The following is a 23,654-nucleotide window of genomic DNA, read 5'->3' as shown; positions in this document are numbered from 1 at the left end:
CACTGAGGTGGAGACAAAACACCCCACAAGGCACACACACATTCATACAATGTCTTTATGCTTCTCTTCACATTTAGAACACTAATAATGCAGAACCATGCAAACCAGGAAGCCCGAGGGCATGATGGGAAAAAGAAACTCTATTACTGTAAATGTCTGTTGTAGAAACTTTGAACACTTACCACTAAAGATCATTCCTCTCACTACAGCTAATCTGTGTCTACTAGTAGGTTTTCAGTTTGTTCGTAGGATAGATTGATTAAGATGTATATGCTTACAGTGGGGTTCAGATGTATACGACCACACTTAAAATCTGGGACACGGAACGTGACATTGATCACGTGATTCCTTTTTACAGATGGTCAGATGTTTTTCTTCTACTGAGCAAAACGTCAAGCACAAGATGCTTTTTGGATTATTCTTAAATCTTGTGGGAGAACAAAAATCAAAAATAGGTCAAATATGAAGAAACTTTATTTTAATTAAACTCAACTTTCCACTAGTGGTTTCAGACTTTTGGACCCAACTGCATATTATTATGGTTTTAAGACATCTTCAGACAAATTGTCCAAAGTGGGGGGGAACAACGTTCGCCTGGAACTTGAGTGCTGGTCGTGCCTAAATTTTAATCTGTGTGCTTTAGTTCTAATGATAATGCTCAAGCAGTTAAGTGCAGAAAGACGATTAAAGTCTCACTGAATCTCCTCTCCTCTCCACCACACCAACACAAGGGCTTGAAATAAAGAGGGTCATAATATCACATGTCAGGTAGAAGAGCTTCAAGGCAGCCACAAGCCTCTGAACCAACACTAAGTCAAATGGCCTTCCCGCCCTTTCTATCTGCAGTTTCTAGCTGTCCCAGTGTACAGAGGGTGGAATGGCTGGCTGGCTTTGGCTCTCGTGGCTGAGTGATTGACTGAGCAGATGGGGCTTTAGTTCCTCCAGTGAGAGTGTGGACTTCTGTTAGCAGCTGTGGGTCTCACTGAAGAGCCCCTCCTGTCTCCACTAACAGCTAGTGAAATCTCCTGCCTGATGCAAAGAAATCACAGAAACTAAAGCAAAAATGTTTATAGCAAGGGCAAATTAAAGGGGTCATCAGATGCCCATTTTCCACAAGTCGATATGATTCTTTAGGGTCTTAATGAAAAGTCTATAACATACTTTGGTTAAAATTTCTCAATGGTAGTGTAAAAACACATTTTTTACCATGTCAAAATCAGCTCTGTTTTCAGCAAGCTGTTTTTAGTCCATGTTGCTTTAAATGCTAATGAGCTCTGCTGACCCCGCCCCTCTCTTCTGTGGGGTGACAAGCAGTACTGCTTACTTTAGCCATGAAACTGGCTAACTAGCACACTATTAAGAAAAGGCGATTTGCAAAGATTCTTAAAAAAACATTATACTCACTTCTTCTGTAGATGAAGCTGGGTCACGAATGAATCGCGTGAACATAGACGCATTTAGGCAGATCAAAAGTAAAAAACAAAAGTAACGTTAATCCTCTTATGTCGGGAGTAACTGACGACTGCTATGTTCAGTATTACATCCAACAACAAAACACCTCAATCGCTTAATCGGAGACATCTTGTCTTCCCCTGCACCGGAGTCGACACAATGGCCGACAGCTCTCAGCTCACTCAGGGCGGGTCTAAGGTAAGACGGTTTTGTCAATCAACTATCGTGGGAGGGGCCTGTGCAGAACTATGTCATTCTAACAGGAATCTCAGAACAGCCTGATTAGAGAAAGGGGATTTAAAAAGAACCACTGGGTGGATTTTTATCATTATAGGATGGATATGTACACACACTTCCAACACACATTTATGTTCAAACAACTTGTAAAGTGAATTTTGCATCCGATGACCCCTTTAAGATGAGGATGCTGTCAGAGCTGGCACAAGTACAACCGTTCAATGGTTTTCAAGAAATAATACATTTAATCAGCATGGATGTAGTAAAAAAAGTGAAAACATGAAAAAAAAGAATCATAGTTTCCACAAAAACATTAAGCTGCACAACTCTTTTCAACATTGATAATAATAAGAAATGTTTGTTGAGCAGCAAATCAGCATATTAGAATGATTTCTGAAGGATCACGTGACACTGTAGACTGGAGAAATAATGCTGAATATTCAGCTTTGCCATCATAGGAATAAATTACATTTTAAAATATATTAAAATAAACTGAATTTGAAATAATATTTCACAAAATTACTGTATTTTTGATCAAATGGAGCTAATATGGGCATCACAGCTTTGAGTCCAGCCCGCAACGTTCTTTTCCAATGTTTCCTATCTTCCTTATCCACTGTCTCTGACAAATAAAGCAAAAAGGCCTACAAAATAAGACAAGGATTCCAAATTACGACTGAAAAAGTCTGAGAATCGTTTAAAGGCACAAACATTAGATATTTGCCCCATATATGGAATGCAACCAGTGCATTATTATTGCACTCACTGAATACACAATCACTCCGTCCCACAGCAACACCTAGCCCTCACACACCAGAAACTTCAAAATGCTTCTGGAAGAACAAGAAAGCTTGTACTTTGCTGTGTATGGCAGACTGATGGCAATAACTGTGACTCCTCCACCAAAAAAGGTGCAGTGCTGGGAGGGGTGTGGAGCTGTTTGGAGGGGTGATAAGGGAGTGAATGCCAAGGGGAGGTCAGGAGGTGTCAGGGTACGGAGAGGCTGCTGAAGTTGTAAAAGCTCCCGCAGTGAAGCGGCAGGGTGAAGTTAGGGTCAGTGCTTAGGGTCTCAACGATGTCACAGCACCTTCACTGTGTCTGCCCTGGGATAGGGGAGGGGTGGGTGGCGTGCTGGTAATTGGCTCAAGTGAGGCTATAAATCCATCTGAAATTTACTGCTTCCAACCACCCTTCGGCATTCTCAAGCCCTGACGCCATCTAAACGCTGACAATTGACAACACAGAGGTGCTGTAAAGACGGCACAGACATCCTCCGTGCAACTCCAAGCCCTAGCACAATAGTGTGCAACCATCTAGGAGGGAGTCCATCACTTGACCTTTAGCAGCGTGTCCATTTAAGACTACGGCTAATCACTGCAAGTGGACCTACAGTAATGGAAAACACACCAGTTTTCTGTGAAACGCTTTCAGGGCCCGTGCATTTGCGAGCGAGGCAGAAATGGGGAGTGGGCCCTATAATTAAGGTTTGATACAGCCAAGGCTGGGAATGGATTATTTTAGTTTGTTTTACAGTCACTTTGAAAGCCCAATGTTCCCCCAGCATTTGTCAAAACAAATATAAGTGCGGCAGAATGGAGGTGGAAGTGCTAATGGATGTCGTAGAATGACAGGAAGCATTAGAAACAACAGGAGAGGAAAAACAGAGGATTGCGTGGTAAAAGCAAAAAAAAAAAAAAAAATGGGGGTGGGGGGGTTGTTGGGGGTTGGAAAAGAGCTAACCACTGAGTAAGAATGCCCAGAACTCAGTAATTGAGCGTTTTTCCAAAGTACAAGACATACAAGGTTGAAATTGGGTGTTATTACAGCACTGTCTGAAGCGCTGTCACATTTGTACATAGAAACCTTGCATTTTGGAAAAATCCCTTTTCCATTTTTCCATGAAGTAGTACCTACATCCACATGGAACACATTCAGTGCAGCTTAACAAAGCAGATGATTACATAAAGAGATTAATAGGGAAACAGAGAGGCTCATTCTTCCATAAAGCAGCAAAGGAGGACAATATTTCAGGACAGGAAACCTAATGATGGAAAAAAACAATGCAATGCAAACTGGAGTCAGTGCATAAAGAGTCACCACGCTCAGACCTCTTCAGGAAAAGGGCTACCAAGCCACTTCAGAACCAGAGACAACGTCAGAAGCATCTTAACTGGGCTGTGGAGAAAAAGAACTGGACTGTTGCTCAGTGGTCCAAAGTCCTCTTTTCAGATGAAAGTAAATTTTACATTTCATTTGGAAATCAAGGTCCCAGAGTCTGAAGGAAGAGTGGAGAGGCACAGAATCCATGTTGCTTGAAGTCCAGTGTGAAGTTTCCACAGTCAGTGATGATTTGGGCTGCCATGTCATTTGCTGGTGTTGGTCCACTGTGTTTTCTGATGTCCACAGTCAACGCAGCCATCTACCAGGAAAGTTTCAGAGCACTTCATGCTTCCTTCTGTTGACAAGCTTTATGGAGATGCGGATTTCATTTTCCAGCAGGACTTGGCACCTGCCCACACTGCCAAAGGTACCAAAAGCTGGTTCAATGACCATAGTGTTACTGTGCTTGATTGGCCAGCAAACTCGCCTGACCTGAACCCCATAGAGAATCTATGGGGTATTGTCAAGAGGAAGATGAGAGACACCAGACCCAACAATGCAGATGAGCTGAAGGCCACTATCAGAGCAACCTGGGCTCTCATAACACCTGAGCAGTGCCACAGACTGATCGACTCCATGCCACGCCGCATTGCTGCAGTAATTCAGGCAAAAGGAGCCCCAACTAAGTATCGAGTGCTGTACATGCTCATACTTTTCATGTTCATACTTTTCAGTTGGCCAAGAGTTCTAAAAATCCTTTCTTTGTATTGGTCTTAAGTAATATTCTAATATTTTGAGATACTGATTTTTGACTTTCATGAGCTGTAAGCTCTAATCATCCAAAATTAAAAGAAATAAACATTTGAAATATATCAGTCTGTGTGTAATGAATGAATATAATATACAAGTTTCACTTTTTGAATGGAATTAGTGAAATAAATCAACTTTTTGATGATATTCTAATTATACGACCAGCACCTGTATATGTCATGCTGACTTGGAGATGGTTTAGCTGGTGGGGCTGGTTTAACATCCTAAATTGGAGACTAGAGGGTACCAGCTATGCTCGTTTTTTCAGCAGGCATTACATTATTCTGCTCATTTGATGTGCTGTCTGCTTTGTAACCCTGAAAATTCCTGGAAACTTCTTTTTCCTGGACCATTTTCATTTTACAGCACTCCTCTGAATCTGAAAGGGCCAATGTTTTTCTCCATAGCAACCGCATAACATCTTGAGATCAGCTCTGACTCAACCAACAAAACATAACAAAATACCAAATTTGCCATCTCTGCTTTTGGGGCGTTTGCAGACCAGACCCTCTCCCAGTCCTGCTTCTGCAGCTAACATTTGCCAGGCAATCTTCTGGACACTTTTTAAATGGAACTCCACACCTGACATCCACTAAACATGTACTTTTGCTAGCGCTCTGCACCTATAAAGTCTGTGAACTACCTTAATTTTAACCGAATTGTGGCTGGTTTACACATAATCTGGTGTTTCTGAACTTGGGCCAAAATGGTTGACAGTTAGAGTATCTTAACAGTGAGTCAGCGCCAGCTCAGGTCTGACACATGAGAGAGAATGAAGATACAGGCCAGTGTGTTATATAAATGTCTCCTGAGTGTGCTGTGTGTACGCTCCCTGTGTTTCGAGGACACGCTGCTCTGTGCGTTAATTTGTTCAGGCTGATCCGGTCAGAAGGATTAGGGCCCGGTGCTCCTGTTCTGAGCCCTGTCTCTAAAGAGGGCCTATAGAGTTAGCATGTAATCTCCCAGCTTTCCCAGCACCAATCCACACTGACCCATGTGGCCTGTCCACTAACAGCTGAGGCACATTTGTCTGTCTGTGTCTGTTCATATGTTCTATACCTTATAAGACCATGTGCTGGAACATTTATGATGCATGTGTACTAATATAAAACCTTTTTTAATAGAAATTAAATTACAAAATTAAAAACAAAACAGTAAAACCAGTCATTTGAAATGTTATTTGTTAAAGTGAATTTAGGAATCACAAAATAACAGTACAGTATGAAAATGTATATCCTATTTAAGATTCGCTAAATAGCCTATTACATTAAACAGTATTATTACATTATTAATGTTTTGTGTTGATGGTAAAGATATGCTAAACATAAAAATATAACAAACTATAACAACAATAACTAAATAAAAAAAAAAAAATCTAATATTAGTACTGGTATGCTGGCAATGGTTTGAGTAAACATTTATTAAAAGTAAGCTTTTATTATCATAATTTGATTGTGTTTAATCTTTTTTTTTATTTTATTTAAATTTAAAATCACAATAAATCAGTATAATTAAATGTTAGCTTTACTGATTATTGACAGATTTTTTAAATTGAGACCTGGTAGGTAATTCTAATAATAACTTATTATATTAACATAATTATTATAAAGATCACCTTCAATTAAATTGGTAACAGTTTATTACCTATAGTTCATGCATTAGATATAAAGGTTAATGTTAAATTCTGGACATACTAATACAGTTAATATTAGGTTGTATATATTAACATTAGTTAAAGTATTTTAAACCAAGATAAATTAACAATAAACAATACTATATTTATAAATTGAGACATGCCATAAAGAAATCGTTGTTCATTGTTAGTTCAGGATACAAACGTATTAAGTAATGTCAGGCAAGTGAATTTTATTGCAAAGTGTTACCATTAAGTTTTAATTCTTAAAAAAGATCGTAAGATTCCTTTTAAAAATGCTAAAGTGTGCTGTGTTACTGTATAAGGCCAATGGTGAATTGGCAGCCAGTAAGCAAGCACACACACACACACACACGTATACCCACACAGCGAGTCTGAGAGAATGAGAGCACAGGGTGAACAGACACCAGTATGGCAGGGAGGGGAGGCTCTGCTCAGGAACTCAATAATAACTTTGAGCAGTCTAGCCAGGAGGCTGGAGGCCCAGACTGCGGCTGTTCCATCCTCCAGCACTTCCCCCCTCTGAAGCCCTGGGCTCCTCCCTCTGCCCTGGCCTGTGTCTGCTCCACAGGACTAATGCATTTTGCAGACAGCCTAGAGACTTAAAGAGACATAAACCACATTTTTCCTCCCTGAATCACTGCTGTTGATGTAACCACTAACTCAGAACAGAGATCATTATTTCCAGCCGTTTATTCAAAATCTCCCGCTCTCGCTCTCTTTCTTATTACTCTTTTCCTCTCTTGGAACTCGGGAGACCTCGACATGACACGGAAAAGTGAGGGAGAGACGGCCTGAAATATGTTAAGAGCCTCTCAATAAATCTCGGGCCAAATGCTCGAACCGCACCACCCTCCGAACGAGTCTTTGATGTGCAACTCACCAGCCTGGAGAAGCTCTTGTCAAGTGCAATCAGAGGTCCTGGCGTCAAATGCATTTGAAGTCATTATTATAATAATTATAAGGGGCAAATCCAATAGGCATGATCAGACAGCGCTGAAACAGAGCAGATCCAGCTGTTGGGAGTTGGGATGCACACTTCTGCCCGTAAATCAACAAAGATTACATTACTGCTGTCTGCCGGGCAGGGAATAATGATGGATCTGAATGCTAAATGCATCAGTCTGAGAGACAAAAGCTGCGTGCGGGATTCATAGCAAAGTGGGAAGTGCCGTCTGTCTCCAGCAGACCCCCTTTCAGGAAACGCTGGCGCTGTAAATATGGGCAATTTAGTTTTGCATGTGCACCAACATGCTTCAGAGACTGTTAGAGATACAGTAGCCTGGAGTAAAGGGACCGTTTACACAAAAATTAAATCATTTACTCACCCTTGCGACATTCCAAATCTGTAGGACTTAAAAAAAAAAAATGTTTTTGGTGAATACAGAGAAAGTCCCCATTGACTTCCACTGTATTGATGGCAACAATTGAAAACTTCTTCCAAGTATCTTCTTTTGTGGTCTGCAGAGTAAAGAAAGTCATACAGGTTTGGAACGACACGAGGGTGAGTAAACGGCAGAATTTTCTTAGTGTGAACTATCCTTTTAAAAAGCCTCTCGAACCAAGGTCTCACCTGCTTGCAGTAGGCGTCTAAGGATTTGAGCAGATTTAACCGCAAATGTCTAACACAGTGTCTACCATCTGAGCTGTGAGACAGCATGGAGCCAGGCGCCCTAGTGAAGTAGAGCAGAATACCACAGCCAGGAAATAATTAAAAATTCAATGGGCTTGAGTGACACAGAAACCTTCAAGGGCGTGCCTGCCAAACACAGTTTTTACTCTTCCACTGTCAGCATTTTTTGTCCTCCGTAGAGGATGCTGAAACGAGTGGGGGCCATAAAGAGACTGGAAACTCAACCACGTTGAGATACGCTAGATGGAAATGAGACAGGAAACAAAAACAAGGCCAAGAAGTTGGAAGAAGGTCATTGTGCTTCTGACTGAATTTCTTAATGAAAAAAAAATACAGGATCAAATTTGTCTTTACGCCTCTCAGTTTGATTATCTGTTAACTGATATTTACGAGAGGGCATTGTTACTTGAGCTGCCGAAGGTGTTAAAGTTGGTTCAGCCTCTGTGGAGGATTTAATTTCTAAAGGAATCCAGACTTGATCAGACCTGAAAAGCCCAATGAGCAAAGCATGCTAAATAGGATTGTAGAACGGTAGAATATCAGACAGAAATTTGGGCAGTGTGCATGAATTCCACAATCATTTTTTTTATTTCCTCACCTTTTGAATTGATTGTAGCAACATAATATACACAAATCTGAACGCTAATTTGAATTGAGACCAAGAAAGAGATTTTTTTATTACTTCTATCTCATTATTATTCCGTTCCGTGTCAGTGGGGCTGTTTGAAGTTTCAGAGTGAATTGATGAGGCACATGATGACGCATATCGACACAAAACTCATTCGTTGACTCACCAGGGTCCAACTTCTCGCCATCTGTGTGAATCACGTCTGCTGTCCTGCCTTGTAAAATTTCCTCCGTGGACAGACGCATGCAAAAGATGCTTGCATAAAGCTCACTTCCCAGCAACTAAAGCTCCGAGGTATTTTAAAGGGGAGAAAGGCAATGAACTTCTGACCTGCAATAGAAGGCTGTGGAGGAAGCTGAGGAGCTTGGGGGCATCCAGAGTGCCTTGCCATGTCTCACCCTGCAAGGCCGTAAAAACCTCCCTAAAACTCCAACTTGCAAGCCTTTTATGGCTGCCAGATGGTGGGGGAGTCTGTGTGCCCCTGGACCCCTTGTCTCTGGACTCGTCTCCAGCTCTAGTAAAACCAGCTGACCTCGGTGAACTGACATTCACTCTCTATCTAGCCATATATCTATCAGAATAGCTGTCTGTCCCATCTATCAATTTAAACATCTATTTCTATTTGAATATCTATCTGTATGTATCTATCTCAAATTTTTTCTTCACTGTCCACATCCAGGTCAAAGAGAGTTTACAAGTACAAGATCACCATTAAAAAAAAAAAAAAAAAAATCAATCAATCAATCAATAATTTTCTCTGCTAGTTATCAATTCAAGAGATTAGCTGCTTCCCCAACCCCCCAAAACACAACAACTGCCATCAGCTCCACCCTTTTACCTCAGCTGCCATTGCTTTTATTTTCTCTGGTGATAGGAGGCTTGTGTTGTTGTTTATGTCCTGTAATTCAACCTGACCTCCCTACAACCCCAGCCGGGGCTTCCTGGGCCATTAGGGGTGCTGGGACTGCAGGCAATTGAAGTGATAGAGCTTAACACTCTCCTCATTAAGCTGACAGGGATGCTGTAAAACACAGAGGACTGGACCACTCCTTTTCACACCATTCAAATGACATCAAATGGCATCAGTTGGGTCTGTTTTGAAGCTATGTGTATTAGCTGAAACAACTTGAGGTGACCTCCTGTCAATCTTTAAGACAAGTCAGCTGTTTACAAAGTAAAACAAGTCGGAAAAGAATGAAATATTTTTTTAAGCGTGACAACAGCAGGGCCAAATTCTTCTTGATCTAACAGGGTTTGATTCAAGCATTTGACCAGTTTAATCAGCAACATCTGACTGAAGGCGGCCAAAGAAACTCATTATCCATGCATTTCCATGCATTCTTGAAAATCCCCTTGGGCTTTAATATGCATAAATATGATTACCAACACCATGTGCCCTCAGCCTGATCCCTAATCTTCTTTTTAAATTCTTCAACTGTTTAAGCTTAAGTCACTTTCTTATTTTTACAGGCTAGCTCTCATTTGGCGTCCTTCTCCACCATGGACAGAAAACTCCATATTCATGAGAAGCTTTAATTGAAAGAAGGGAGGGGAGCCCTAAATTTGGTTTTTGTGTCAGCCAGCAGGGACAAATGCAGCTTCAGCACATTTTCTTCATATTCTCTGGTGGAAAAGAAGGAGAGAGAGATGAAAGGAGGAGAGGAAGAAAGAAGAGAGATTACAGACACTGAACTGGTGGTGCTAAAAGGAGCGGAAATCATACATAAAGGACAGTCTGAATCTCTGAATCTAAATAAAGACGCAATCCTTCCAAAAGACACGTCTTTGGCCCATTTTCAGTAAAAATCAGACAGGGAGGTTGTTTGCATTCCAGGAAACGTCTCCCACTTTCTGCATATGCAGCACTTGGTTTCCTTGCTGAATGCTGAACACTTCAGCAGCCACAGCTGTCTTAGGTTTTTGCAGTGAGGCCTTCTGCAATCAAAACGCAGCCAAGGCTTGTCATGGATTTCAATGAAAGTACAGTGTTATAAATGACCTTGAAAAACTGTTTAAAAAAACCCCCAAAAAAACGAGGAGGCAAAAACCTACTTCGAAATCTGCTCTATACGTTTCCAGAGTTGCTTTTTTTCTGTAGCACATATGTGATTTTCAGACAGAGATTTGGGATGAAGACAACTTACATTTCTGAGTAGCCAAGAACGGCCATGTTAACAGACATTGGTAAAACAAATCGAGCCCCACTATAGTTGCCTGTAACAACCCCTCCTAGCTGTGCATGTCCCTGGCAGTTCCCCTCAAAAGGTTTCACTTTCCTCATAGGATGGAAATGACCTCAGAACAGTAAAAGCAGACAAGGAGTGCTCACCAGATGTGAGCGGAGAAAACCGAGAGAGCAGGGAGTACAGAAGAAAGACAGAGAGAGTGCAAAAAACATTTGCCTGAAGAATTTACTGCCAACCCCAGAGGAGTCCTTTGATTAAGGATTCAAGTGGAGTTGCAGGGGTTTCTGGGATATCTCAGGAGCACTTATCCAGTGGTGAGGCTGGTTAAGGGAAGAAAGAGACAGCGACAGCCAGAAAGAAAGAGTTTGGTAGAAAACGCATTCCCAACCAAACTCCCTTCCAAACCAACAGATTCGGCCTCAAACATGCAGACGCCCCCCAACCCCCCTGCAGGCAAATGCCAGTGTCATTCCACACCCCTGTGCACCTGCCAGGCACACAAAGGGCCACTTCCTCCCACTGTCTCTGGCCAAGGCCCCTGATCCCATTTAATGCAGCCTGCACCACAACAAAGGGAGATAAATTAGGGAGAAGGCTTGATGATAGGGTGACTAATCCTTTTGGAAAGACTAATTCTATCAGCGGCCCGTACAGTTGAACCAGCTAAAACGTGTGAATTGAGCAGCACGCGTAGCTGCAGATTTGTCAGAGTGACCGTTTCGCAGAAACGCCGTCATGGCCATTTTACTGGGCTTGTAATTCATGCTTGCAGGGTTTGACCCAGACATTCCTTTCTTATCATACCCATTTAGGTTTTTATATGCATGTCCTGCGGTATGAACTTACATAAGACTCCAGTAAGGAATAAACTTGTTTTTGCCCATGAGAGATCGTAGACAGGCCTTGCAGATAAAAACATGGCTAAAAATGACCAGCGTACCCACATACCCAATTATGCATGCATATGGATGTATTAAATTGATAATGTTACAAAACATTTCAAACATGGCTGCTGAAAACTCAGCTTTGTCATCGTAGGAATAAATTGCATTTTAAACTATATCAAATTAGAAAACAGTTATTTTAAATTGCAATATTATTATAGTTTCCAAACATTAATTAAAAAAGACGTGTACAGAAAAAAAAAGGCCCTTGGATATCTCACATGGCAATTGTTCATGAATCTATCACCTCCCCTATGCATGCTGAGCGAATCTTTTACAAGCTGACCTCACGTCTACCACACATCAAAGCTCTGTGCGTCAGTCCAGTCACACCGTAATCCCACATTCCTCACTTCATTCACACTCAACCTCTTCAGCTTTTGCATGCACTCCTCAGTGTTGCCTCCTCCTAACCAAAGTCCCAAACAATCAAAGCCGTAGCCCAGGTGAGCTGATGACTCCACAGCCGCAGACCAGCAAACCAAGAGCGCTATATGGCGAAACCAATTAAGCAGAAGCTGCCCGAAGGAACAGTGATTACCCCGTTTACAATAAGCCGCAAAGCAGCTTGGATTTTTAAAAGAGAGGCTGTAAGCTAGCAGCTAGCTTTCTGTGCTCCTTGACCATGATAGCGGGTACCCAATTTAAGACACAGGGCTGATAATAGCTGGGTCATTATGGGATCAGAGGCTGCCTATTTCAGGCTGCTCTGCTTTGGCCTGCCTGGGCTCAGGCTGCCCGTGTCTGTGGTCACTGGCGCACTATAAATAAAAGCAGACACTGTAAAGGCACGCTATCACATTGCCCTACAAGCCAGAGAGAGGAAGGAAAGACACCCCAGCCAGAAAAGTTTCAGCAGCCAGTCTTCAGTGTCACATGGTCCTTCAGAAATCATACTAATATGCTGATTTGGTGCTTTAAAACGCTTATTATAATCAATGTTCAAAACGGTTGTGCTGCTTAATAATTTGGTGGAATCCAGAATACATTTTCAGGATTCTTGATGACGAGAACTTCAATATTTGTAATATTATAAACATCTTACTGTCATTTTTGATCAGTTGTTTGTAGTCTGTTTTATAGCATTGGAATCTATATTTTTAATATCTAGAATATGCTGAGCTGACTGTCCCTCCCCCGTGCATGTCCCGCTCACTGCAGAGAGAGAACGAGAGAGAGACAGACAGAGAGAATGGACGGATTAGAAGGAGAGAGAAAGAAGCCAAGGCAGAGCACAACTGAGTAATTGAGGGTGACATGTCTGTAACAACACATCAGGCTGTTTGAATAAAGCTCCTTCCTAAGAGAAATGGAGAGAATAGAGAAAGAGAGAGAAGCGATGGAACAGATGCTTGGAATTAGAGTAGCCAGTGAGGGGGTGTCATCCGCAAAAAAAGAAAGTGGCAGCAGTTTTGGTACTGGATAAATAGTCCCACACAACCTCACTGTGCTGTATAGAGTGTGGAGGCAGCCGTGCTGAATGCGTTTGATATGGGCTCTCGCTCCAGGCCTCGGCGTCGCATTGCTAAAGGCTCCAATAGCAGAAATTTAGTACGTGTTTAACAGCACACCACATTTCATTGTGCTTCGCTAGCAGTTAATACCTGATCTCCAGTGCCAAGCAGAAATCTGGCACACACTCAAGCCACTGGGGGAGATGGCTTACAAGAGGTCTGCTTGTTGGTGCCACTGAGGAACATAAAAGAACAAGTTTCCTTCTCCCTTCTGTATCCCTTTAACTGTCTTTTTTCTTTTTATTCATCAGCTTTTGCCTTTCAACTTACCGGAAAGTAGAGTTACAAGAAAAACAGGATAAACAGAAGAATCACAAAGAACAGACATCTTCATATTGTAAGCACCATGGATACTGATATTTTTATCAGTAAAGATAATAATATATATTACATTTAAGAAATAGCTCACCTAAAAATGAAAATTCTGTCATAATTGACTTTTCTTCATGTTGTTGCAAACTTCTGAAGGCAGTGAGGGTCATTTTTTCCATAAAATGACAATAGGAGTGAAGCTTAAATTCTGAATGAATCTGAATTGAATATAAATCTGCTTAATGAGTTCACAAATTAGACTGATTTGGTCCTCGAGGCACTGATTCAGTGAATCACAAATGGAACTTGGAATGGAATCAGTTCAATTCGTGATTCGTGAATCAGACTTACACAGTTCTTGCAGTCACTGATTCAAAGATATTGAGTAATAACTTAAATTTTGGCCTGTTTCTAACACAAATTTGTATGGTTTTAGAAGAATAAGATTATAGCAGTCATATGCATCTAAATGTATGGTGTTATGGCCTTTACAAATGATAACTATAAAGTTTTAGTAATAGCTGTAATTCTATATAAAAAAGGGAAGTTTGATGAGACAAAGGCGTGATCAGAGCATTTTTTTTTCCAGCTGATGAATGATAAAAACATTGACAAATCAATCAGAATTCACCGGCTCAAGCATTTAAAGCAGCAGGCAACGAAAGTGCAGTGCATGTTTATAATAAACAGAATACTATCTTCCGTTGCTGTGGATGCTAATATAGTTATCTGTACAGTTACAGTTCTTGGTGTGAACAGACCAAGTTTTTGAAGCTTATTACTTTCAGTATGGACTGGTTGTCAAATTATCCCTTTAAATAACTGTAGATTTACTGCATGTGTTGCATGTGTGTTATGCAGTCAATTTGCTGAAGCATGGAAAAGGGAATATTTTTAATCAGATGATTTTGACTGACTAAACACGGTACTCGATAGCATTAGCCTTAGAAAGATGAAGTATAGAAAAGCAACTTTATATTATATATGAAAGCAGAGGAACTTTCCGTTTTTGAGAACACCATCTTGCCGAGTGTTCCAGAAGCATTTCTGAAACACCATGTTGCGGTGGACCATCACATCGAGTGGAAAATGGAGGCCTTGCCAGCTGTCTGAGGGCTGGAGGAGTGAATCAGCCTTTCTGGAAAAATCTGAATGTGCCTCATAACCCAAAGCCTCAAACACAAGGGAGGGCAAACGCAGGAAAACCTCCATCCTTGCACCACCCAGAGAGCAGGAGCGAGAGAGAGAGAGAGAGAGAGAGAGAAAGAGAGACACAGACTCTCACTCTTCCCAAAGCCGAGAGGCATAGGGAAATGGAGGTTACAGATCAGGTCATCCTGACATCACCATTTCTTCTGTTTTTTTTTTTTTTTTTTGCAAGGCTGGGACAGAACCTTGTATTCCTCAGTAACACAATCACTACGAGAAGGCCTGGATATGAGTGTTGCAGAGACTTGTTTGTGTATGTGTTAAAGAGAGAAAGTGTGTGCGTGTGTGTGTGAGAGAGAGAGAGAGAGAGAGAGAGAGAGAGAAAGACAGGCAGAGTGAGCGAGCATGAGAGCTGGCACGCTCTCCTCAGCCCACCAGCCAGGAAGCATCAAGTTCTTATTTAGCACAGGAAGAACAGCTTTGCTTAGCAACTACACTGACTCTCCAATCACAGAAGTTTTCTGAATAATGCTGCTTGGACGTGGAGCAAGAGCCGTCTGCGTGCTTCTGAGGAGTGAACGAGAGGCCACAGGCTGCTTAAAAACACAAAATCCCTCTTTTCATAAAAGGCCCAGACAGCTCACGTAAAAAAAAAAAAAAAAAAACCCAAAAAAACCAAACAAACAAAACAGGAGCTTTTTCCCTTAGCCTAGAAAAGAACCGACTTTCTATGTGTGGTTTAGAAAATACAGCTTGCACATAATTTAGTTAAACCATTATTTTATATTTAAAAAGGTACAGTTTACCTGCAAGTGAAAATTAATTATTTGCTCACCCCCATGCTGTTGCAAACCCATAGGACTTTCAAGCTTAAAACGCACAGTGAAAGCATCATGAAACTAGTCCATTACACTTACGCATTATGTTCCAAGTCTGACATGTGGAACAGACCAAAACATGTTTACTGACATATATTTTCCCTTCCAGTGGGCTATTCATGGGAACAATTGCATCAGAACCAGATCGGCCTAATTTACAAAAGAAGAACTCATAAATTTTTTGGCAAAACCAGTCTAAGAACAACTGGATCATTGATATGATACTTCTCTCAAGAACAAGGGCCGATAGCAAGATTTTTAGTGAATTTTGACTTACATTTGGGTCTGTTTTCTACACAAAGGTATCAAATGACTTTAGAAGACTTGACAAATAATCCAAGAGTTACATGGTTCACTTTTAATGTTATGTCTGTGGTGCTTTTTTAATTATTATTTATCGTGACAGCTCTATTCACTTATACTCTAAAGAGTGTGGCCAAGATTTTCAAAATGTCGCCTTTTATGCTTAATAGAAGAAATTTAGCTTCATGAGGGTGAGTAAATAATGGTAAAATTTTCCATTTTTGTTCCCTTTAAGGCCTCAGAGGGAAGCAGAGATTGGACAGGAAACAATGAGTGGGGGGAGCAAGTTTGGGAAACAGTGCAATTGGACGGATTTGAACTCACTTCACCTACAATGCACAAGTAGTCATGTGCATTAGCTTGACCACAGCTCTGACATTAATTGCTACTATTAAGAGTATAAAATGATTATAAACATTTAAATTTGCATTTTAATAACTGAAATTTGCTGTGTTTGAATCATTTTAAAACAGTTATTCAGCAAATGGAAAAAGACTCAATTATATGTAACTTTTTTAAGTGTTTTTAGTTTGTTTGTGTTGATAAAACTGATTTTATTGATGCCCATTTTGGCCAGGACACTCATGTGAAAGAGATTTTTAATCTTGGAGAGTTTCTTCTGGTTAAGTAAAAGTTGAATAAAAAAATGTATTATTATGCTTGGTTAAAATATAGATTCTTCCTCATTACCGATGCAGAGTTCCCAGCGTCAAGCCATGATGTGCATGGATGTGACCAAGCAATAGTGGTACATGTACACTTAATGCTATTTGAACATTAGAAAAACCAAAACCAACTGAGATTCATAAGCTTATCCTCACAGCTTTGGGGGCGGTCAGTGGGAGGTTTGTAGGCGAGAGCAACATGCCAGTTTGTCATATGGCACACGCACGCTGACTGAGGCTGCATCATCCCACAGACAGACCCTGAGGAAACATCTTTACCACACAGTCCTCACCCTCCTCTGAGCAGTTCTAACAGAAGTCGACAGCTGTAGGAAGTAAACGCACTCAAGTATGTCTCAGAACGCCAGATTCTTTCAGCAGCGGTTTAGTTTGGCATATTTGTGTAAAATGTAATTTCAAATAATCACTGTAGGCAAGGCACAATGCAGGAATACGCATCTGAAATGTTTTTTACTTTTTTACTGAAATCTACACTTTTTTTTAATAAATTACTCATTTGTTCTGGCTGGCCAAGAAATAACTGAAATTCCAAGTAAATTAAATAAAACTGCATCCTACAGCTCATGAGGATGGATCAGGGAGGGAGTATAAAGTCGTACAAGGTTGTGCATCTCATGAGGAAGTGCGAGAGATGCAACACTAAAACTAAAGCTACATTTAAGCCATTTCCATCAGAATGAAATGTCGTCCGAGTGGACTTCGCAGAGCAGTTTCGGATTAGTGGACTAGCAAGCAGCTCAATTAAGGCACTGGGTTTCTTGCACAGTGGCAGCTGTGTACTTCAGGATTTTCCATCTCCAGAGCAGATGGGTTGCCATATTAATCATGAAGCTGATGATCGCTATCGACTAAGGGGACTGATCTGAGAAACTGATCAGAAAACAACACCACCATCATTCTGCCATCTGTTCCCACAGACTGGTGGCAGTGCCAGCCTGCGCAACTCTAAACCTTATCCGATGGCGTCATCAGACATCATACAGACTTGCTCACAAAACAGACGCCTGATTTAGTGATATTTATTGTGAACTGCATCCCGATTAAAGATCAATATTGCTGTGGCACCAAATCAACACTACACCGCTTTCTTGAAATACTAAAGGAGAAAAATCGAAATAATGTGCAATTACAATGCATAGGGACCAGAGCTTTCAAACTTAAAAAGGATGCAAAGGCACAGTAAAAGCATCATGAAAACAGTCTCGTAAATTTAACTCGTACACTACATTCCAAGCTATATGATGGGAACAGACCAAAACTTATGTTGTGTTTACTGATCATTTTTCACTTGAACATTGAGCCGGTTAGTATAATTTGAGAACCAGATCAGTCTAAATGCCAAAAGAATAATTCAGACTGATCTTGAGAAAAAAAAACAATTTGTTCACAAATTTGATCTTTGCTACTCATCTCATAAACACGGCATGGAGGTTTTTTGAGATTTTTAAGTGAACTACAAGTTACATTTCAGTCTGTTGTTCACACAAAGGTATTAAATGACTTTGGAAGACTTTAAATACAGTGATATGATACGAACCATTTTTGGTCATTCTGGAACTTGACAGCCCCATTCATTGATTATGCTACAAAGAGTGGCCAGGAGATTCAGAGCCAGCCCATGCAACTCTAAACCTTAACTGATGCGATCATCATGCAGACTTACTCATAAAACAGAGGCCTAATTTAGTGACATTCGTTGCTAATTGCATCCCGATTAAAAATCAATACAATTGTGGTACCAAATCAACACAGCACCGCAGTGGATGCATTTCATGTTGGCAGCAGACGCAGACAAAAGCCTTGAGACTCATTACCATGGAGGCATTGGTTGTGCAACGAGCACCAAAACGAAGCCAGAGACACAATGAGAGGTGACGGCTTGAGTAACAAAGCTGTCGGGAACAAAAGAGGCGGCAGGTCTTCACCCCAGCATCAGCCAGTGGAGAGCTCCAGCTGACGCCCTTTAAACAAGAGGTCACACGGCAGAGAATAGAGGCCACAACCTCTGAGAGCCCCTGACCACCCCCTCACCTCCATCCCTCCAGGGAGGGGATGAGACAGCATCTCTTGGGGACTGTTAAGCTATCAAGCCGCCCTTTTAAAATTCAGCCGGTCAGAGAATAGGCGTCCGAAAGTGGATTTTGACTCAGCTAAGTCAAACGCCAGGCAGTCAGTGTTGTTTGAGCATCTGATTCCGAGCAGAGGGGGTTGTTGACCGGCCACCGTTATGTGGTACGGACTACGGATGAGTGGCCTGACTGCGCTGGATGAATAAGTAGCACTTGCTGTGTTTGGGTGGAGGGGGGGTTGGGACAAGCGGATGGAATTGTTGGCAGTCTGGATGCAGAGCAAGGAGCAGCACGGCTGGTGGGACGCAGCTCGGGCCGCAACGGCGAGGTCAGCAGACAGATGGGAATGGAAATGAGTAGGCCATGCGCTCATTTTAATCTTTTCCCCACAGCTGATACAGGCATTAGAAATGCAAACTCGCACGCACATGGCGACCTCCATCCCCCAGGCGTGCGCATTCATTATGGTCGTGGCCATCTTGGGTCGGACACTCAGTTGATTGGTTTGGTCTCAGGTTGGGTGTCATCTGTAATTTGATAAAGTGAGGGAGCAGAACAAAGGGGAGTTTGATATCCCCCCCCCATTTAAAAGCTCCGCGGCCCCTCTGCATCCAATTTATTACACAACACTATTCTCACTGGAGTCTTACTTCATTCCTGGCAGGACAATGCACATGCACTTGAAATATGTGGTTTAAGGGACAGTCGAAACTCCAAATAAAACAACATGACACAGCCATTATCAATCCGTTCAAGATTGTTAGAAATGGAGTAAAACCACCAATTCAGTCTTGGATATAAAACTATTAACTATTAAAAAGCTTCAAATAAGTAAAGTAATATACCACTAAAATAATATAATAAAGATAATTATAGAAAATATTAAAATAATAAGTTATAATAAAATGTCTAAAAGGTCAAATTAAAAATAATTAAATAGCATAACATTTGATGAAAAAAAAAAAAAAAAAAAGTTTATTCAGTCTTAGATATAAATGCCAAAACAATTTCACAACTAAATACAAAATAGTGAAATGTTATAAAAACTATTGAAAAAAAATATAATAATTTGTTTAAAAACATTTTTTAAATTGTAAAAATATTATTTAAATTAATATTTTTTCATTTTTAAAAAATATTTAAAGAGGATAAGACAGGGCAAATTGATGAGGATATGCTTTTATATAAATCCATAAAAATGGCAAAAAAAAATTGTTTTGCTGCCTATTTATTTGCAAAGCATTTTTCAGTCTTTTATTAAACAACCATCTGTCCAGCTGAAGGACCAATGGCCGAACACGATTGGCCGGACTGTCTGAAAGCGGGGGAGGGGGTGGGGGGGGTTGTTGGTTGACTGGCTTTGGAGAGAGGTCACATGTCACGGCCCTTTGACGGCACGTCAAGGCCCTGGTGGACAGATTCTTAATGAGAACTCGCCACCCTCTCCCTGCGATCTACCCCATTATGTCAGCCAGCCTAGACTGGATTTTAAATATATTCGGCTCTGAGATATTTCAGATATTAAAAAATAAAGCAAACTCTGTGTAATCTGTATTACTGTGAACAAGTATATTACATAAAAATCACGGGGATTCAGAAACCATATAACCATGGTGACCAGCCTCTCATCAAAGTAATATTTGGAAGCAGCAATTCTCTAAAAGCAAGAGACAGCATAAAGCAAACATTCTCAGCGAGACTGAAAAGTTACAAGTTTAATTACAAAAATAAAGAGAAAATAAATAAATGTCTCAACTGAGCTGAGGTTAGGTGAAAAGCGCCAAGTGTTTTTTTATTTTTTTTAATACAGGTCCGCCGATACACAGCTCCCCACAGACCCAACCAGCTTGCAAACTGGGACACCTCTGACAATGAACCATAGAAACCGCACAAAATTCACCCTTCTGGATACATTATGGCTACTGTACTGTTAGGACAGACCATAGCATCATGGTGAAATGTGCTTATTGTACAATTGAAACAAATATACATGCATAAAAGGTCGAAACTAATCATCTAACAATAACTGCACAAAAAAAGCAGAGTTTCTTTATCCTAACCAGACGCAAGGCACAGCAAAGTGCAAACTAGCCACTCAGTGACAAATATCAGCCAACACTTTCCCATAGAGAAGTGATAGTTAAATATACATGACGTTGCATTTCTGAAATGTGCCATGTCTCTCACATTTCCCACAGTAATGAAACTGCATTTGCCACACCATGCATCCCAAGTCTGCCGAAGTGACACCATGGTAACACATACATATATGTGTGTAGACCCATTAGCACGATCACACTCAACAGCTGCTGCGTGGAGGGAGCAGCCAACCCGAGACTCCCGTGCTTTTGTCCGCTCGCCATCTCTCTGACCCTGGCGTGGAGTCTGATCAGACAGTGGGAGACCCAAGGGCAGTGCTGACCCTACACCAACTGCTTTTTGGAGAGTGACCTCAACCCCAACCTGCCCCCCACCCAAAACATACACACAAAACAATGTCCTACACAGCACTCTTCTCCTCCTCCTCCACTACTGGCTTCCCCAAGCCTCCCCATCTATCTCTGGCTCCCATAAAATACATAATTGAGGCTCCATTTGTCATATGCAGATGCCCCTGAGTGTATCCAGAGGCACAAAATAAATGCGCAAGGGGGGTTGGTTGGGGGCAGGACACTGGCTGGCTGCACCTTCATTCAACACGCTCAAAGATAGCAGAAGATTATGTTATTACATAATAATAATAATATATATATATATATATATATATATATATATATATATATATATATATATACACACACACACACACACACACACATACATATATATATATATATATATACACGCACATATATACATATATGCACTATAGATCAATGGTTCTCAGTTGGTTTGGTATGATCTCGAGAAGTAAGGATAGAACATAAATGCATAAGACATAATGCATAAAATTACCATATTTTTTTTTGTTGCTGATGAAGGTTGTGCATCAAATCAAACCCCAAATTAACTAGATTCCAACATGGACAGGTTGTGATGCTCAAAAACAATGGGCAAGACTATGTAAAAGTAAGAGGAAAAAATGACAGACTAAATAAATACTGGACGAAATGAGGAAAAGTATATGGCTTGTGTATGTTTTGGACAGTGAAACCTAAGAGAAATGTGTTTTACATGAAAACAGTTTTTGCTTGATTTGGCACAATAAACAATTTTGGCACAGGGACTACTTCATATCCAATGTAAAATCTGGGTTTTGAAGCAAAGCTACATGTAGCAGACAGTGTTCTGAGGTGCCACTAGGTGTTGTATGATTAGACAAAGAGAAAGGTCAATAGAAGTGTATGAGAATCAATAAAGTAAAACACACACAACACAGCACATGAAATGGTCACATCACACACCATTGATCATTTTTATTATAAATATTTGGGAGTGAACTATCTGGAGTAGGCTACTACGGTCCAGATTTAGATGATCATAATATTTCCGTGCATTTTTAAGAGTTAAGCTCACCTTGTAAGATGTCTTGTGCTTGTTCCCCAGGTCAAATTTTCCCTTTAACTCATCGAGGAGCTGCTGCAGTGTGCTGCTCTCCTCTTTTTCACTATAGTCTTGATCCAAAAGAATATAAGCCCTCCAGTTGGACGAGTCGAAGCCCCAGTGACAGGTTCTGTTCTCCAGCCTTTTATGACTGTGCACCACGAACTTGTGCGTCGGGAACATGAGCCTGCAGTCCAAGCACTGTATGCACGCTGCGCTAGGGCTCGTGTAGAGCTCTGGCACGAACAGGCCCTTGCACTTCCCGAAGCATTCGTGATAAACTTTAAAGCTCTTCTCTGTTCTTTCCAGCTCGATGGAGCACGACAACTCTTTGTCGGCGTGCGGTGGGAACGTGCCGCCGTAGATGAGGGCATTGCAGAGGCGCTCGGCGTCGGTCTGGGTGATCAGTCCGCATGAGGGGGCCGAGAAGGGCAGGATGCCCATAACTTTGAGGATCTCCAGCTGGTCCGCCGTGCACCGGGAGCAGTAGATGTGGAGGTCATCGCACACCGAGTTGATCTGCTGAAGGGAAAAGTCTCGCAGGACGCTGTTGAGGATCTGCGGCAGGCATAGGCGCTTCTCGCCGCCCACCACAAAGCACGAAATCGTCTCCCGCTCCAGGACCGTCTCGCACCTCTCGGTGGAGCGGTCTGACGGGATGAAGAGGGGTCCCGGCATGACCGGGGGCGTCTGCGCGGGGAGGTTCACCATCACCTCGGCGCCCTTACCGTCCTTCTTGAACAGCATGTCCTGCTGCCACCGGGCCGAGAAGGCTGCCGGACCGCCGAGGGAGATCATGGAGCTCAAGTGAAACTGCTTGAGAGTTTGCTGAAGTCCTGGATGCGGCTGAAAGCTGGAGGGAGCCTCCATGTTTAAACCTGGGCTGTCTGATCACTACAGATTCGGTGAACGTGAACGGAAAGAGTCGCTACAGTCCATGTCAGTTCGGAAAGCGTAAAACGCCGCCTTGTAATCCATTCAACTGCTTCATGTTCAAATCTTAAATCGTACCAGAAAGAACCAGAGTTCCGAGCGACGAGAAAATCCTCCCAAAAGTGTAAAGTTTTGAACGAGATGTAATTTTCAATCCGGCTATATCACAGACCCAGTGCAACTCAAGCACAAAATGTGTGCCTTGTGTAAAGCTCGTCGGCGCAGTTGCCTCCGCTTTACTATGAGAGTGTGAGAGTCTCTCTCTCTCACACACACACTCCCTCTCTCTCTCAGTGTTTGTTTGTGTCTGGTTCAGTCATTGAATCCCGGCCAAGAATGTGACTGACTCCCTGGGCTGGCTGTTCCATGAAAAGTTCTCCCTCCCCCTGCAGCCTGAGCAGCTGCAAAAGCGGGAACACAGACTACACGTAGAACTATTGCAGAGGGAGGAGGAGTTTACTTACAGCGGCTATAGTAACTTTCATTAACAAACTTTAAAGGTCATTTGCATTACATTAACAGCAGGAGCAGTCGTTTATGTACATTTGAATTTGAAAAGATATGAATCAAAGTATCGTGAAATTAATAGCTAAGTTAACTAAATCTCAGAAGGGGTTTGTTTT

At 41.6% G+C, this 23,654-nt stretch overlaps 1 protein-coding gene across 1 annotated transcript in view; it reads right to left on the bottom strand.

Annotated features, from left to right (window-relative positions):
• Positions 1-23,551, bottom strand: part of skib (v-ski avian sarcoma viral oncogene homolog b) — a 31,610-nt gene extending 8,059 nt beyond the window's left edge. The window contains exon 1 of the mRNA XM_058792294.1: positions 22,072-23,551. Within this exon, the coding sequence (XP_058648277.1) occupies positions 22,072-22,968 (897 nt within the window). The 5' untranslated portion in view covers positions 22,969-23,551. The remainder of the gene's footprint in view (positions 1-22,071) is intronic.
• Between the last annotated feature and the right edge of the window lie 103 nt (positions 23,552-23,654).

Source organism: Onychostoma macrolepis, chromosome 11, assembly GCF_012432095.1.
Source record: "Onychostoma macrolepis isolate SWU-2019 chromosome 11, ASM1243209v1, whole genome shotgun sequence".
Classification (NCBI taxonomy): domain Eukaryota; kingdom Metazoa; phylum Chordata; class Actinopteri; order Cypriniformes; family Cyprinidae; genus Onychostoma; species Onychostoma macrolepis.
This window is presented reverse-complemented; position numbering and strand designations above follow the sequence as displayed.